The 18,017-nt window shown below is 37.7% G+C and overlaps 2 protein-coding genes across 2 annotated transcripts in view; one reads left to right on the top strand and one right to left on the bottom strand.

The window, feature by feature from the left end:
- The window catches only part of LOC109409413 (uncharacterized), a 193,665-nt gene extending 177,327 nt beyond the window's left edge, over positions 1-16,338 (bottom strand). The window contains exon 1 of the mRNA XM_062845113.1: positions 15,385-16,338. The gene's annotated coding sequence lies outside the window, so the exon portion shown is untranslated. The remainder of the gene's footprint in view (positions 1-15,384) is intronic.
- LOC134285074 (uncharacterized) lies at positions 237-11,336 on the top strand. The gene is made up of 2 exons (XM_062845104.1): positions 237-5,288; positions 8,369-11,336. The coding sequence occupies exon 2, from the start codon at positions 9,196-9,198 to the stop codon at positions 10,870-10,872; it is 1,677 nt and encodes a 558-aa protein (XP_062701088.1). The 5' UTR covers positions 237-5,288; positions 8,369-9,195; the 3' UTR covers positions 10,873-11,336.
- Positions 16,339-18,017: the final 1,679 nt, after the last annotated feature.

The raw sequence follows: 18,017 nt of genomic DNA on the forward strand, positions 1-18,017 counted from the left end.
GCTTCCTTTCCCCTTAAGGCCTTTATTCGCGGAAGTTCTAGGATGCCCTAGAATATCCTTGAAAATCACTTCTCTTCAGAACTATGCTCCATGGACCTTTAGGACGCTGAACCATACTCCAGAAATCACCTTCAGGAAAACCCCCATTTAACCCCTCCTAGCCCCCCATATATTAACCCCCCCCCCCCCCCCCCCTTCAACAAACATACACCCCCTCCCCCCTCCACACATCCCTTTCCTGCAGACCTCTTACATCATCATAAATCACCTTTCTTCCTTTTAGCGCGAGAAAGTTGAAAAACTCGTGTTAATTCGAGAAACTGTGTAAAAAAAGCCGTGTAAAAAACCGTGTAAAAAAAGAGTTTAGTGTATATCACATTATGTTATAATTGTTCGATATTTGGAAAATAATGTTACAAAATTGTATCAAATCTTAATAGAATTTTGTAATCATGAGGCTAAAATTCATATCACATTTTGTTATAATTTTGATCTGATTAAAACAAAATAGGATATTTTCTTGACCAGTGTACTTTTTGTTACAATTTTAGATATTTTAACATCATCCTGCATCTAGTTTATAACATAAGAAGTTATAGACAAATATTATAACATCATAACACAATATGATATAAACTTATGACAAGAATCACATTGAACCAAGCTCAAATACAGTAAACGTTCGGTCGGCGCAAACGGTTTAACTGGAATGCTTTCTAACTGCAAGTCCTGTAAGTGCAACAAGTTTGCAGTTATCACACCGCAAAACATCAAAATGGTGCGCCGTGTTAGCTCAAACGAACAGTCGGATGAAGTTTGTTGACATCTGTCCGTCGTATTAAGTATCAAATTTTGTTCACTAAGTGAAACGTAAACATGTTATAGTTACCGAGTGTCTACTGTATAGGGATAGTCGCAACTAATTCTGTCAAATTGGAGCCTTTCTGCAACAACTTCTTCAGCATGAAGATCGCTCATTCTGTTAGTGGAGTTGATGTGCGTGTAAGGATCCAGAAAAGTCTCCAATGTGACACAAACGCGTTTGTTGAAACGCGCGGTGGTAGATGATTTTCATCCTAAAAAAGTGTCGCAACTCTTCACAGTCGGATATCTCGAACATCGAAGCTAAACGTTTTTTCAGCTCCATGATCGATTTCAGATTGCGGTCGGCAACTGAGAGGTCATCTACGTACAGAATCAGGATGAGTTCATCTTCATTGTCCAACTTTGTTTACAGGCAATAATCGAGTCTTGATCTCTTACAGCCCATTTTTAGGAGTGCGTTGTTGAATCGATCGTTCCAACATATAGGTGATTGTTTTAGGCTGTAACCAACTTCTCCGGTAAAGTGCGTTCTCGATCGCTACACCTCACCAACGTTTATCCCTCGGACTCGTGGTGTTCCGTGTGCGAAGTGAGCGACGATGCTACCGTCTCGTCGTCGTCAGTTTCGTCGAACTGTTCCGGTTGGCCATCTTCCTCCATCATCTCAGCCTTTTGATGTTCTTGTGGAATATCGTAGGAATATCGGACTACCAAGCGCAATTGCTCTGCTGGTTCTGCCTCCATTTCATACGGAAAATGAATTTCATCATGAATATCCTGAACTCCTGGACATTTTGTATACCTTACAATATCGTACAACCTCAGAAAGATTTACTCGTAACATTTCGGAGTACCATGGATAACAATGACCGATAACCGCTAACGTAGATTGCATGTGATTGCGGTAGATTCTGTAGACCTTGAAAGTCCTGAACTGCAGGACATTTTGAATACCTTACAATATCGTACAACTTTAGAAAGATTCACTCGTAACATTTCGGAGTATCATTTACAAAAATGACCGATAATCGCTAATGTAGATTGCATGTGATTGCGGTAGATTCTGTAGACCTTGAAAGTCCTGACCTCCAGGACATTTTGCATACCTTACAATATCAGAAAGATTTACTCGTAACATTTCGGAGTACCATGGACTAACAATGACCGATAACCGCTAACGTAGATTGCATGGTGATTGCGGTAGATTCTGTAGACCTTGAAAGTCCTGAACTGCAGGACATTTTGCATATCTTACAATATCGTACAATTAAAAAAAAATCCGTGACATTTCGGAGTACCATGGATAAAACTGACCGATAATCGCTAACGTAGATTGCATGGTGATTGCGGTAGATTCTGTAGACCTTGAAAATCCTGAACTCCTGGACATGTTGCACACCTTACAACATCGTACAACCTCAGAAAGATGTTCTCGTAACATTTCGGAGTACCATGGATAACAATGGCCGATAACCGCAAAGGTAATTTCAATGGCGATTGTGGTAGATTTTGTAGAACTTGAAAGTCCTGAACTTCAGGACATTTTGCAAACCTTGTAATGTCCCGAAACAGTGAAATACACTTCTCGTTCAATTACAAAGTAACTCGGAACATAACTGTCAAATGCTACAAAGTTATATTGAATTGGAGCTGCGGTAGATTCTGTTGACCATGTAAGTCTTAACTCCAGGATAGTTTGGATATCCTAGAACATCCGAACAAACCGAATACAGTTGTCAGCTTATGTCTTGCGACTCTACAGAGTATTCTGCATAATAGTTCCATGAATTTATTGCATTGATTAGATTCAGGCGCTTACAGATCATATGGATTAAATTCCATAACGTACTGGAGAGGCCTTGAGGTGATCTAGGTTTATTGGACGTGATCACCGAAGTAAATCGGGTATCAAGTATCTCCGAAAGCTATTTTTCAATGACATAAATAATGATTACAAACAATTCCATGGAACGTTTCCGAAAACTACAAAAAAGCCACCTATTTCGACACCCCACCAAAAGGGGGAGGGTGCAAGGGGATGTTCAACTATTCCCCTTGATGTATACAAAATTTCAGCTTAAAATCTTGAAAAACCACTGAGATTTCAATTTTTGAAAAATTTTGGACCGTCCTGCCATTTTCAGCATCATCCATATTCGTTTTCAGGGATTTCTCCATAATATTATACTTCTTCGAAAATTCCGGTAGAGATTGTTTCAACGATTGCATCAAGCATTAACCCAGAAATTCCTCCAATATTCTGCACAAAAAATCCTTTCGGAGACCGTCCAAGGATTCCTTCAATCATTCGTCTAGAAATTACAGCAGAATGTATGGATTCCTTTAGATTTATTTCTAGGGATTCCTACAGAAACTATACCAGAAATTAATTTAGAAAGCTCTCCTGGGATTTCCTAAAAAATTTTTCATAGAAATGCTTCCGGGATTCCTCCTAGGGTTTCTTCAGGAAATCTTTCAAGTATTCCGTCATGACTTCCTCCAGGGATTCCCCCAAGAATTTCTTCAGGGTTTCTCTCAGGATTTACTCCAGAGATTCACTTGGGAAAATTTTCTGGGATTCTTTCCGGAACTACTCCAGGAAATATTTCGAAAATTCCTCCAAGGATTCTTCCTGGAATTCCTCCAGGAATTGTTAAGGGATTCCCTTAGGAATTCCTCTTAAGATTACTTACGAGATTCATCCTTGGGTTCTTTCAGGGTTTCTCCAGGAATTCTTCCAGGCATTCATTCAGAGATTCCTCTAGGAAATACTCTGCGGTTTCCTCTATGGATTTTTCTAGGAATTCCTCCAAGAACTCATTTTAGGATACTTCCGGAGATTTCTGCTGGGATTCCTCCAGGCATTGCTTTAGGCATTCCTCGGGGAATTTGGCCAGGGCTTTCTCCAGTGATTCCTATAGGAATTCCTCCTAAAATTTATTTAGAAATTCCTACAGGAATTCTTCCAGAGATTCCTCCAGAGATTGCATCAAGGATTTTTATAGGAATTCCCACAAATACTCCAACACAAATTCCTCCAGATTTTCCTCCGGGTATTCTTTCAGGAATTGCTCCAGGCATTACTCCAGGATTTCATCCAGGAAGGCTTCTAGGGACTCTTCCAGGAATTCCTCCAGGGGTTCCTCAAGGAATCCACCCCTCAAGATTTTTTCAAGAATTCCGGGGATTTATTCAGAAAATCCGCCTGGGATTGCATCAGGAATTCGTCCTGGGATTTCCTCAGAGATTCCTCAAGGAATTCCTCTACGCCTTCTTCATGATATTCTTTCAGAAATTCCTGCAGCAATTCCTCCAGGAATTTCACCAGGAAAACCTCCATGGATGCCTCAAAAATATCCTCCAGGAATTACTCATGGCATTCCTCCAGGGATTCTTCCAGAAATTTCTCAAGAAATTCCTCTTTAGATTCCTCCAGGGATTTCTCTAGGGATTCCTTCGGGAATTTCTGTAGAGGTTCCTGTAGGAAATCCAAAAAATCCTCCAGAGATTTTTGCAAGTGTTCTTCCAGAAGTTCCTCTACGAATTCCTCAAAAGATTCCTCTATGAATTCCTATAAACAATCCTAGGAATTCCACTAGAAATTCCTCCAGAAGTTCCCCTTGGGATTTCTCCACGAATTCCGATAGGCATTCCTCCAGGCATTTCTCCAGGTATTCCTCCACGAATTGCTCCAGGGATTTATCCCAGGAATTCCTACAGGCATATCTCCAGGTATTGCTAGATGTATTCCTCGTGGATTTCCAGATTCTAGAAATGCCTTCAGGGACTGCTGCAGGTATTCATTCAAGATTTCCTCCAGGCATTCCTCCAGGAATCCCCTCAGTACATCCTCCTAGGACTCTTCCAGGAATTCTTTTATGGATGCTTTCAGAAATTATTCCAGGATTATTTCCAGGTATTCCTACAGGAACTCCTCCAGGGACTCCTACAGAAGTTTATCCAAGAATTTCTCTTTCAGGGATTCCTCCAAGAATTACTCCAGGGATTGTTCTAGCGATCCCTCCAAGAATTCCCCAACGTGTTCCTCCAGGCATTCCTCCAGGCTTTTCCTCAGGAATTGCTTCAGGCATTCCTCTAGGCTTTACTATTACTTTAGAGCTTTTAGTAGAACTTGTTACTTCAGACTCTAGTTTAATTTAAAAACACTTCACTAATACTTTACTTTTGCAAAAGAAAATAAAAAATGAATAACTCTTTTAAAGAAAAACTAGAAAGGACGAGCAAATTCCTTTTAATTCTACTACTGTGCTTATCTTCGGACAGATAGGCCTATTTCGTCTGTGACTTACAGACTTCTTCAGTGTCAAGTGCTCGACTGAAGAAAACCTCGCATTCGTTGTGGTATTTATACTAGGAGTGTATGTGTAGGTACGTGTGTGGGTAAAAGTGTAGGTATAAAAATGTAGGTACAAAATTGTAGGTACATATTTGTAAAAAAGGGGGTGTATCTGCCTGTTAGAAAACAGGGTGTCAATAAGATACCTAAAGCTAGGAAAATTCCTACCGATTTGGTAGGTAGTCAATTGGTGTTTGTTGTGTTATTTTTTCCTGCCGATTTGGTAGGTAGTCAATTTGTGTTTTGTGTATTGTGTAATGTTTTGTGTGTGTTAGGTAAAAATTTAAACAGCCACGTGTACCCATTGCCCTGATCCTTGTTAAGTAGTTTTTTATTGTTTTGTTTGTAAATTTCTAAACTTTCTGCAACATCAAGTTTCCATGGGTTTGTAATGTGTCGTAAGAGTTTAATATTTGAAGTATTCATAAAATGTCCTTCATTGAAAATATGTTCAGCAACTTTAGATTTAAAATGATGAATGAGTCCCTTGTCTGTGTCTTTGTGTGCTTTTGATACTTCCGTTATGTGTTCTTTGAATCGTGTGTTGAGTGTGCGTTTTGTTTGTCCTATGTATATTTTGTCACAGTGATTACATGTTACTTTGTAAACACCAGATTTTGTTAAGTTGTCCAACGGGTCTTTCGTAGATCCTAAGAGAGTTTGAAGTTGGTTAGCTTTGCTTGTGAAAACTAATTCAAAACCAAACTTTCTGAGAATTGGTCGGAGTTTTTTGGTGTCATTGTTGTAGTTCACAGTTATCCGTTTAAGTGTAGGTTCTGTCCGTGTCAGTGTAGTCAAAGAACGTCTGTATTGTTGTTGTGTCTTTTTGTTGATGATCTGTTGTATTGTTTGTTTTGTGTAACCGTTCAACTGTGCTGTTTCGAAAATGTAATTAAGTTCTTTCTTTTTTCCTGTTTCACTAAGTGGAAGTGTCTGCATTCGGTGTATCATGTGATTGAAGGATGCAATTTTGTGTTGATGTGAGTGATTTGATGAATTTGGAATAGTGCGTTGAGTGTGTGTCGGTTTTCTGTAAATTTCGAAGGAAAGTGTTGATTCTTGTTTTACGATGAGTATGTCCAAAAATGGTAGTTGGTTGTTCTGTTCAATTTCACAAGTGAATTCGATGTTTTTGTGTGCATTATTGATATTGTTCAAGATTTCAGGTAAAAGATGTTTCTTAACAATGCTAAACACGTCGTCAACGTATCTCCACCAGACTTCAGGAAGCTGTTTGTTGTTTTCTAAGCGTTTTTCCAAATTTGCCATAAAAATTTCACTTAAAAATGGAGAAAGTGGATTGCCCATGGGGGCACCATTAAGTTGTTTGTAGGTTTCATTTCTGAACGAAAAATAATTTTCTTCCATACAAAGTTTGGTTAATTTGATGTATGTACGAACTTTCTTAATCCAATCTGAATTTGAATCTTCATATTGGTTCAGAAGCCAATCTTCTAGTAGGTTAATGGCCTCTTTAACTGGAATGCTTGGAAATAGTGATTTAACGTCGAATGAAACTAAAGAGGCCATTAACCTACTAGAAGATTGGCTTCTGAACCAATATGAAGATTCAAATTCAGATTGGATTAAGAAAGTTCGTACATACATCAAATTAACCAAACTTTGTATGGAAGAAAATTATTTTTCGTTCAGAAATGAAACCTACAAACAACTTAATGGTGCCCCCATGGGCAATCCACTTTCTCCATTTTTAAGTGAAATTTTTATGGCAAATTTGGAAAAACGCTTAGAAAACAACAAACAGCTTCCTGAAGTCTGGTGGAGATACGTTGACGACGTGTTTAGCATTGTTAAGAAACATCTTTTACCTGAAATCTTGAACAATATCAATAATGCACACAAAAACATCGAATTCACTTGTGAAATTGAACAGAACAACCAACTACCATTTTTGGACATACTCATCGTAAAACAAGAATCAACACTTTCCTTCGAAATTTACAGAAAACCGACACACACTCAACGCACTATTCCAAATTCATCAAATCACTCACATCAACACAAAATTGCATCCTTCAATCACATGATACACCGAATGCAGACACTTCCACTTAGTGAAACAGGAAAAAAGAAAGAACTTAATTACATTTTCGAAACAGCACAGTTGAACGGTTACACAAAACAAACAATACAACAGATCATCAACAAAAAGACACAACAACAATACAGACGTTCTTTGACTACACTGACACGGACAGAACCTACACTTAAACGGATAACTGTGAACTACAACAATGACACCAAAAAACTCCGACCAATTCTCAGAAAGTTTGGTTTTGAATTAGTTTTCACAAGCAAAGCTAACCAACTTCAAACTCTCTTAGGATCTACGAAAGACCCGTTGGACAACTTAACAAAATCTGGTGTTTACAAAGTAACATGTAATCACTGTGACAAAATATACATAGGACAAACAAAACGCACACTCAACACACGATTCAAAGAACACATAACGGAAGTATCAAAAGCACACAAAGACACAGACAAGGGACTCATTCATCATTTTAAATCTAAAGTTGCTGAACATATTTTCAATGAAGGACATTTTATGAATACTTCAAATATTAAACTCTTACGACACATTACAAACCCATGGAAACTTGATGTTGCAGAAAGTTTAGAAATTTACAAACAAAACAATAAAAAACTACTTAACAAGGATCAGGGCAATGGGTACACGTGGCTGTTTAAATTTTTACCTAACACACACAAAACATTACACAATACACAAAACACAAATTGACTACCTACCAAATCGGCAGGAAAAAATAACACAACAAACACCAATTGACTACCTACCAAATCGGTAGGAATTTTCCTAGCTTTAGGTATCTTATTGACACCCTGTTTTCTAACAGGCAGATACACCCCCTTTTTTACAAATATGTACCTACAATTTTGTACCTACATTTTTATACCTACACTTTTACCCACACACGTACCTACACATACACTCCTAGTATAAATACCACAACGAATGCGAGGTTTTCTTCAGTCGAGCACTTGACACTGAAGAAGTCTGTAAGTCACAGACGAAATAGGCCTATCTGTCCGAAGATAAGCACAGTAGTAGAATTAAAAGGAATTTGCTCGTCCTTTCTAGTTTTTCTTTAAAAGAGTTATTCATTTTTTATTTTCTTTTGCAAAAGTAAAGTATTAGTGAAGTGTTTTTAAATTAAACTAGAGTCTGAAGTAACAAGTTCTACTAAAAGCTCTAAAGTAATAGTAAAGTGAAGATGGCAACCAAGCCAAAGTCAGAGCCGAATAAGTTCATCGAGTTGAAGAAGACCATCGCAGGATTACACAAGGATATCGCGTTTCTCAAGAAGTGTATAGAGTACAGGCTTACTCCCGTAAGTCACAAGGTAAAAGTTAAAACAGCCACAAACCCCAACATAGTAAAGACACTTGAACAAACACTCATCAAAGAAAGCATCAAAAAACTACACAGCAAGATCAACATGAAAACTTTGGAATGTTATTCTCTCCATTTAAAGTTAGCGAAAGATTATCCTGAATCTTTCCCTAATTTTCTAACAAAAGTAAAAGTTGCAGAATTTTGTGAATCAGAAAGAAAAAGGAAATTACTAGATAAAAAACTTAAAGCATTAAAGATGCAAAATCCGAAGTTTACATGTTCTTCTACATAACCACAAAACACAACACAAGAACTAACTGGGTTAGTGGTCAATCGCTCTTCCGAACAGTTTACGGAAGAACAGTTGACCCTCCTCAACAAAGGTCTTAACTACGCAGTACACTCTAAACCAGATTCAACACAAACCATAATCGACATTGAAACAGCTATCAACACGAACAATTTACAGACACCACAGATTCAAGAAATCAGAACACAAACAGCTAACACTATTCAAAACACACAACAAAACAAATTGAACAAAGAACACCTGAAAGAACAACGAATAATCAAAGAACTTAACCAGAAACCAGTTTTCTATCTGAAAGCTGACAAAGGAAACAAAACAGTAATCATGAACAAAGAGGGCTATGATGAAATAATGAATAACAAGATTCAAAATGGACCTTACCGAAAACAACGTACTGATCCTCTTCCAGGATTAGTAAGACGTGTTGACAAAACTCTCAAAGAGTCTACACCAGTTTTAGGAAGCGTCATTAAAAGCCTGAAAGAATCTAACCCTTCATTGCCAAGAATAAAAGGACTTCCCAAAGTTCATAAACCTGGAAATGAAATGCGTGAGATTGTTTCAGCCATTGGTTCACCTACACACAAAATTGCCAAATATTTAGTACAAGAATTCCAAAACATGCCTAAAAAATTTCACAGTAGATCTGTCAAGAATTCCGAACAATTCACAGAACTAGTACAGAATTTATCCGTTAACGACGATGAAATTTTAGTTTCATTCGACGTTAAATCACTATTTCCAAGCATTCCAGTTAAAGAGGCCATTAACCTACTAGAAGATTGGCTTCTGAACCAATATGAAGATTCAAATTCAGATTGGATTAAGAAAGTTCGTACATACATCAAATTAACCAAACTTTGTATGGAAGAAAATTATTTTTCGTTCAGAAATGAAACCTACAAACAACTTAATGGTGCCCCCATGGGCAATCCACTTTCTCCATTTTTAAGTGAAATTTTTATGGCAAATTTGGAAAAACGCTTAGAAAACAACAAACAGCTTCCTGAAGTCTGGTGGAGATACGTTGACGACGTGTTTAGCATTGTTAAGAAACATCTTTTACCTGAAATCTTGAACAATATCAATAATGCACACAAAAACATCGAATTCACTTGTGAAATTGAACAGAACAACCAACTACCATTTTTGGACATACTCATCGTAAAACAAGAATCAACACTTTCCTTCGAAATTTACAGAAAACCGACACACACTCAACGCACTATTCCAAATTCATCAAATCACTCACATCAACACAAAATTGCATCCTTCAATCACATGATACACCGAATGCAGACACTTCCACTTAGTGAAACAGGAAAAAAGAAAGAACTTAATTACATTTTCGAAACAGCACAGTTGAACGGTTACACAAAACAAACAATACAACAGATCATCAACAAAAAGACACAACAACAATACAGACGTTCTTTGACTACACTGACACGGACAGAACCTACACTTAATCGGATAACTGTGAACTACAACAATGACACCAAAAAACTCCGACCAATTCTCAGAAAGTTTGGTTTTGAATTAGTTTTCACAAGCAAAGCTAACCAACTTCAAACTCTCTTAGGATCTACGAAAGACCCGTTGGACAACTTAACAAAATCTGGTGTTTACAAAGTAACATGTAATCACTGTGACAAAATATACATAGGACAAACAAAACGCACACTCAACACACGATTCAAAGAACACATAACGGAAGTATCAAAAGCACACAAAGACACAGACAAGGGACTCATTCATCATTTTAAATCTAAAGTTGCTGAACATATTTTCAATGAAGGACATTTTATGAATACTTCAAATATTAAACTCTTACGACACATTACAAACCCATGGAAACTTGATGTTGCAGAAAGTTTAGAAATTTACAAACAAAACAATAAAAAACTACTTAACAAGGATCAGGGCAATGGGTACACGTGGCTGTTTAAATTTTTACCTAACACACACAAAACATTACACAATACACAAAACACAAATTGACTACCTACCAAATCGGCAGGAAAAAATAACACAACAAACACCAATTGACTACCTACCAAATCGGTAGGAATTTTCCTAGCTTTAGGTATCTTATTGACACCCTGTTTTCTAACAGGCAGATACACCCCCTTTTTTACAAATATGTACCTACAATTTTGTACCTACATTTTTATACCTACACTTTTACCCACACACGTACCTACACATACACTCCTAGTATAAATACCACAACGAATGCGAGGTTTTCTTCAGTCGAGCACTTGACACTGAAGAAGTCTGTAAGTCACAGACGAAATAGGCCTATCTGTCCGAAGATAAGCACAGTAGTAGAATTAAAAGGAATTTGCTCGTCCTTTCTAGTTTTTCTTTAAAAGAGTTATTCATTTTTTATTTTCTTTTGCAAAAGTAAAGTATTAGTGAAGTGTTTTTAAATTAAACTAGAGTCTGAAGATTCCTCTAGGAATTTCTCCAGAAATTGCTTCAAGATTCTTCCAGGAAAACCTACAGGATTTCGTCCAGGATTTCCTCCAGAGATTCCTCCATGAATTGTTGCAGGTATTCCTTCGGGCATTCCTTCAGGCAATCCTCCACAAATTTCTCCAGATATGCCGCCGGAGATTTTCTAGGAATTCAGGAATACCTCAAAAATTCCATTAGGAATTCCTCCAGGAATTACTCAAGGGATTTCTTCAGAAATTTTTCCCTGGATTCCTCCTAGAATACCACTGGGGATTCTTCCTGAAATTCAATCAGGAATTTCTTCAGGAATTCCTCCATGTATTCCTCCAAAAACTCCTCCAGGGATTTACCAGGAATTGGTTTTAATGCTTTCAGAAATTCCTCAGGTTGTTTGATTTGATTGATTTGTCTTTATTTAAAAGACTTTCAGCCCTAGGCTGGTTCGTCTCTTAAATTCCTCAGGGATTCGTCCAGATACTTCTGAAATCGTTCCCATGGATTCACCCAAGAATATCTCCAGAGATGCCTCCAGTAATACCTGAAGACTTTTTTGAAGTACCGTAATCCGGGGTAACATTGATCAGAATTTCCGATCTTTCTTGAATAATTCTCTTGTTTTAGCAAAAGTTAAATGTTTTATATTTTTAAAACAAGTACTGGCCCTTTGAGTATGTGTTAAGCTGCTCGAAAAAGTATTGTAAAACTTTAAAACGTGTTTAAATAGGTTTTTAAATCTAATTTTTGATTTTGTTGATTTGGGGTAACATTGATCATGTCAGTGATCAATGTTTGTTTGTGTTGAAAATACCCTTTCTTACTAAATTCGGGGTCGCTGATTTCGAATATGTTGTCCAAATTCTTACAAGTTATGTACTTTTTGAAATATTTTAGGATTAAAATCCTCCAAATCGCGAATAACGCCTAAATGTAGGCAATGGCTTAAGGAATTGAGACCCTGCTTTTAATATATCGTATATTTTATTGAAAAGTAGCATTTTCATAGACGTTTCGGTTATTAAATCCATTTTTAGGATATCATATTGAAGTAATACAGTGATTTCGAACCTCATATTGTATCTAGTATTCACGCCAAGCACGAATGTTTGACAATGTATCTCATTGCAATACGGAACACAGTTATGGAAAAATCCATTTATTTCAATGTTTATGAAATTCAATTTTCATTAATTTCATGTCATTTAATAGCTAAATGATAGCAGATTATGATATACCATTCGATAGGAGAAACTGATTCAATGTAAAATGCTTGCTTGAGCATTTCATGAGGTCGGTCAAGTCGATCAATGTTACCCCGCTGATCAATGATACCCCGTTTTACGGTACTTCAAGAATTTCTATAGACATTTTTTCAGCGATTCTCCAAGAAGTTATCCAGGAATTCTTTCACAATTTTCTCCAAGAAATCCTTAAGGAGTTCTTCCATGGATTTTTTTTCAGGAATTCATCCATGAATTCCTTCAAGAATGCCTCCAGCAGCTCCTGCAAAATAACTCATTCAGAAATTCATCCTTCGACTCCTTCAATAATATATTCAGGAATATTCTCCAAGAAATCCTTCAACAAATTATCCATGACTTTCTTTAGATAGGTACTCCTCCAGAGATTCCTCGAGGAGTTTTTTTAGGGATTGCTTGAGGGTGTTCGTTTTATTTATTTATTTAGGGATTCTTTAAAAAAAATCCCCTTGGAATACCTCAAGGGTTCCTCCAACGATTATTTTAGGACTTATCTTAGGATTTGTTCCAGTACTTCACCAGGGATCTCCTTTAGAAATTTGTGTAGGTATTTCTCCACAAATCTATCTTGGAATTGATCCAAGAAGTTGCCCTAAAATATTCCAGGGATTCTTTCGAGAATTCCTACAGTAGTTTCTTTTGGAGTTTCCATCAGACATTTTTGCAATAATTCCTCCAGAGATTTTTCAGATTTTTCTCCAGAGGATCCATCCGGATCTCACCCAGGGATTCCTCCCGGATTTTTTTCGAATGCACCAGGAATTCCTTCCGACATTTCTGTTTGAATGTATTCCAGCGAATCGTTCAGGAATTCCTTCAGTTGAGTTCAAGAATATTTCCAAGGATTCCATTATGTTGGAGCTCTCCGGAAATACCTCCAGGAAGTTTTTGAAGTATTTCTCTAGGGGAATTACCTTCAGGAATTCTTACAGGGAGAAAATGTTGAAGGTAATCATGGAGGAAATCCTGGATTAGTCCCAAAAGAGTTCTATATTTCTAAAAGAGTTCAAATATGATTTCTTACGAAAGGTTTGTAGATATTAACAAACAAAATATTATGAGCTTCAGAAGGAATAATGCACTAGAAAAGAAAAATCCGTGACTACTGCAGGGTTAAACAATGCTTTTAAAATATAAGGTTATTATATTCAATTTCATCGTGTTGCGTTTAGTTATAAAAGCTAGTATATGTATGAATAAATTTGCTAAGGGTGTTCGTTTAGATTTTCTTTTTTGTATATCACAAATATCCAATAAGAGATATCTTTGAAATCAAATGAGAGAGGAGTAAGATGAGAATCTCAAATTGTTGATGTTGTTTTCAGATGACACAACATCAACAATTTGAGATTCTCATCTTACTCCTCTCTCATTTGATTTCAAAGATATCTCTTATTGGATATTTGTGATATGTTTTCAAAAAATTTTTTAGTGATTTTTTGAAGATTTCTGTTAAAAATGTCATCAGAAATTCCTCCAGAAATTCCTTTAAAAGTGTTTTTCTTGCTCTTTTAAATTTTGTTGTCTGTGTTCTTTCAGAATTTATTCAAGAGATACCTTGTGGAATTTTAGGCATATTTGCTCAAAGTCATTTCTGTGAACATTCCTTAAAAACATAGGACAGAAGGTTCTAAACATTGCATCAGAAATAGCTTCGAAGTATTTCTCCAGGAATTCGTCCAGATATTTCTTTAAGGGGAATCCTCCTGACAATTCTTTAGGGATTCCTCAGATGTCCTGTAGAGATTTCGACACTGAATCTTCATTAGGGCCCAACTAACATTTTCGATTTCTCTTCATCAATGCTCTCTTTGTTTTATTACAGAATGTGTATTGAGTTTTCCCAAAAAAAATTGATTGAAATGCGAAGGAGATGACTACATCTTGCTATAGAAACAAAAAGAATAATGATTTTGTTCGTTTTGATCAAGTTATCAACAAAAGAGAGAGTCGACGAAGAGAAATCGATCAAGTCAGTTAGGCCCTTATGAAAAATCAATGTCGATTTCTTCTTGGATTTCTTCTATTTATGAGAACTCTCGTCCAGATATCCAAACAGGAGTTTCTACAAAGACATCAACCTGAATTTTACAGGATATTTTTAGCCAGGGAATGTTCGGTACTTTAGACACAAGTATATCATAGAGTTACTATACAATCTTTAGGTATATGTTGCAATTTGGAAGTGCCAAGATTAAATATCTATTTTCCTGGAAGATCTGGTTTTTCTGTCTTATGTCACTTTTAGATGAAAAACTGAAAATGCAGTTTACTTTAGAGGATAAGGGGAAAGCCAAAGCCAATTTGTTACCTAATTTCCTTCTTATCTGTTTCAATCCATTGGAAGGATTTACGGTATTACTTCGTTAAAAAGTGTGAGAACAACTTCAAACAAAAGTTATTTATGAATCAAACGAATATAACGCCCCTTCCTTTCCATAGGTACTTAATTCTTCGAAAAATCAAGTTAACCAGGTATAATCGGATTATACCGCTCTCGGGTAGACGAATGGTGTAACTGTTTTTCAACCATTTGTCCAACTTTGCTGGCACCGCAGCTTACGAAATGCATCACTAATCCAAATGAGTGTCGTTTTCTTCATCCGCCCCCCGAAAAAAAGCCAACCCGCATATAAAACAATAAAACTTCCGTCATCCAAGCAACCGAAATGCAAATTTCCCAGCCCCTCCCCGTAATTGGGTCAAAGGAATCCGAGCATTTCCATGACTTCTCCTTCTTCCTCCTCCGCGGCGTTGATTCGCCTACTGTTCTGTTACTGCTGCTACATGCACTTACCTTTCGGGTGACACTTCTACTCATCGCCTACTGCTCGCCGTCACCAAGGACTGTTATGTATACTGTGAATGCTACTAACTGTCTCCGCTTCCTTCGTTCTTCTCCGCTCCTCGTACGTTCCTGTGCGCTGCTGCGTGTGGGTGTCAACCTCCGGAAATTCTACTCTTCTACTTGAGCTGGATGTTCTTCAATCTGTTGGTGCTGGTACTTGGCCTATCCCCCCACTCTCACAATCCACAGATTTTCTGTTAAATTCGATTCGTTCACTACGAATCGCACCAAACTAAGAGAAAAAATCACGTCACTTGCACTGAGATATTTGACTCGGATTCAAACACCCTGAAATGACACTTTTTTCCTTCACTTTTTTGCTATTTGCTCACGGATTGTGAGAATCAGGCCTCGGTGGTCGGGGTGCCACACCACTTCCAGTGGCCACTGGGATTCACTTCCCCCCACTCTGCTTGACACATTCTCGATTGCCCTCTTTTTTCATCCGTTCTTTTCCAGCTTTTCCAAAATTCCGGAAAAACGGCAAAAAGGCGAATCTTTTCTCCACCAGCACCAAATCATCCACACCCGAGGATTTTCCAGGATCCGTTCCCTTTTTTTTTCCTCTTCCCCGTTGACTCGGGAACGATGGGGACAAAAATTGATTTTCCACTCCCACGAAACAGGAAAATTTCTTCTTCACGCACGCACCCACTTTTTGCACACTGCTGAGCAGCTGGAAGTATTCTTTGATTGCACTGAACTACAACTGCACTGCACTCCCCCGCCACACGGTCCAGGAACTGAGAATTTTGATTGTCCACTGCACGGCTCACAGTAAATTTAGGGAAGAAAATTCCGTAATCGAGAAAAACTCGCGACGATCGAATGCCCGAACGCAACGACGACGAATGCGGAGTGTTGTTTATCGATTGATTTGCTGATTTTTTTCGCCTTCTCTTTTTCTGACCACCACCACTGCGCTCGTCTTCGTCTCGGATGCGAGGATGACGCACACCGCTAGTCGTCTCGTTCTGGTTTGTGGAAGAGTGCTGGTGCGGGAATGAGAACGCATGCTGGGAGTTGAAGGAGAAGAGTGACAAATGAAGACGGAAAACTTACCAGAGGGGAGGCTGCATGTCTCGAAGTAGGTGTTGGTTCCCGGGAAAATTATTATAAAATTTATATTTATATTTAATGTGCTGTAAAAGTTATTGTGGGGACGGTTCAAATCCAGGGGAAGCGAAGGAATTCGCAGAACGGGGATCTATAGTTTCCTAGATCCATAAAAATTCTTTGACTTTTCTCCCCTTGCTTTTCTCCCAAACAGGGAGTGGATTCTTATCTCTCGTAAAAAGTAGGAACTTCCAACCGGAGAGCGTCGAACATTTGGATTGGAGTCAAGAGTGCAAATGAATGATCCCATCCCTGATGAAAACTATACAGTGTGGTTCCGATTTTGGCAAAAAATAGTTATTTATGTAACGAGTTGCAAAAAGTTGATTTTTTCAGCACGAGTCGTACATTTATCCAACGAGGCTTGCCGAGTTGGATAAATACGAAGAGTGCTGAAAAAATCGAGTTTTGCAACGAGTTCCATACAAAATTTTATGCAATGATTTTTTCATAATGCAACCCATTTGAGTTGCATAATGTTCATAATGCAACTCAAATGAGTTGCATTATGAACATTATACAACTATTTTTCATTATGCAACTCATTTCAGTTGCATAATGAACCAGTTCGGAAAAATTGGCCATTATGATACCAAAATAAGTTATATAAAATATAAATTATGGTACTGAATTGCATAAAAATATTTTCAGTTGCCAAAAACGGGACCGTGTTAAAAACGGAATCTTTTTTCGACAACATTTTTTTTTAATTTTTCTGATTGTGAAAGATTACATAGTATGCCTAGTTACCGTTATGGAACCATACGACGATCTAACCCCGGAACAATTAGTTCGATCATATTTTCGTACTCAGAAAAAAATCTATACTAAATAGTATACATCCCACACTATTTCACTATTCGCCTGGTTGACCCCAAGCTAAGTTTAAGCCCGCATAACCACAAACTGTAAATGCAACGTTTCTCATACTGTATATGATCATGAGCCTCTGCACGAATTTGCCCTGTCCTGCTCACTCCCACAGAAAATTTGAAAACAGCGCGCACAGTAAAAGTCACATTTGACTTTTACTGTGCGAACTGTTTTCAAGTTTTCTGTGGGAGTGAGCAGTACGCCAAATTCGTGCAGAGGCTCATTAGCAATTGTCATTTAATAGTTTCTCAGACTATCGGAGACTCGATCGGAGATAACAGTAAGCTAACCATTCTATGTACAGATTTGCCTGTTTGACAAGCGGTAATCCACAGCGGTAATAACAGTATGTGGAATAGGCGGTTAAGATAGGTTACCATAAAAAATCGCTCGTTTTCTCGAACAAATTTTTCGTAATACAGTAAAGGATATGGTCAATATACTATCCAGTTTTTCAGACAATTCACTTCATAACAAATGGTTATCCACTTATCCGCGAGCGGTAATGGCGGCGGCGGGCACAAATAACCGATTCGAATTTTGACATTTCTTGGGGATCGCAATCGGTTGGCGCCACCGAACGGTGGATGAAG

This window comes from Aedes albopictus, chromosome 1 (genome assembly GCF_035046485.1).
Source record: "Aedes albopictus strain Foshan chromosome 1, AalbF5, whole genome shotgun sequence".
Lineage (NCBI taxonomy): Eukaryota > Metazoa > Arthropoda > Insecta > Diptera > Culicidae > Aedes > Aedes albopictus.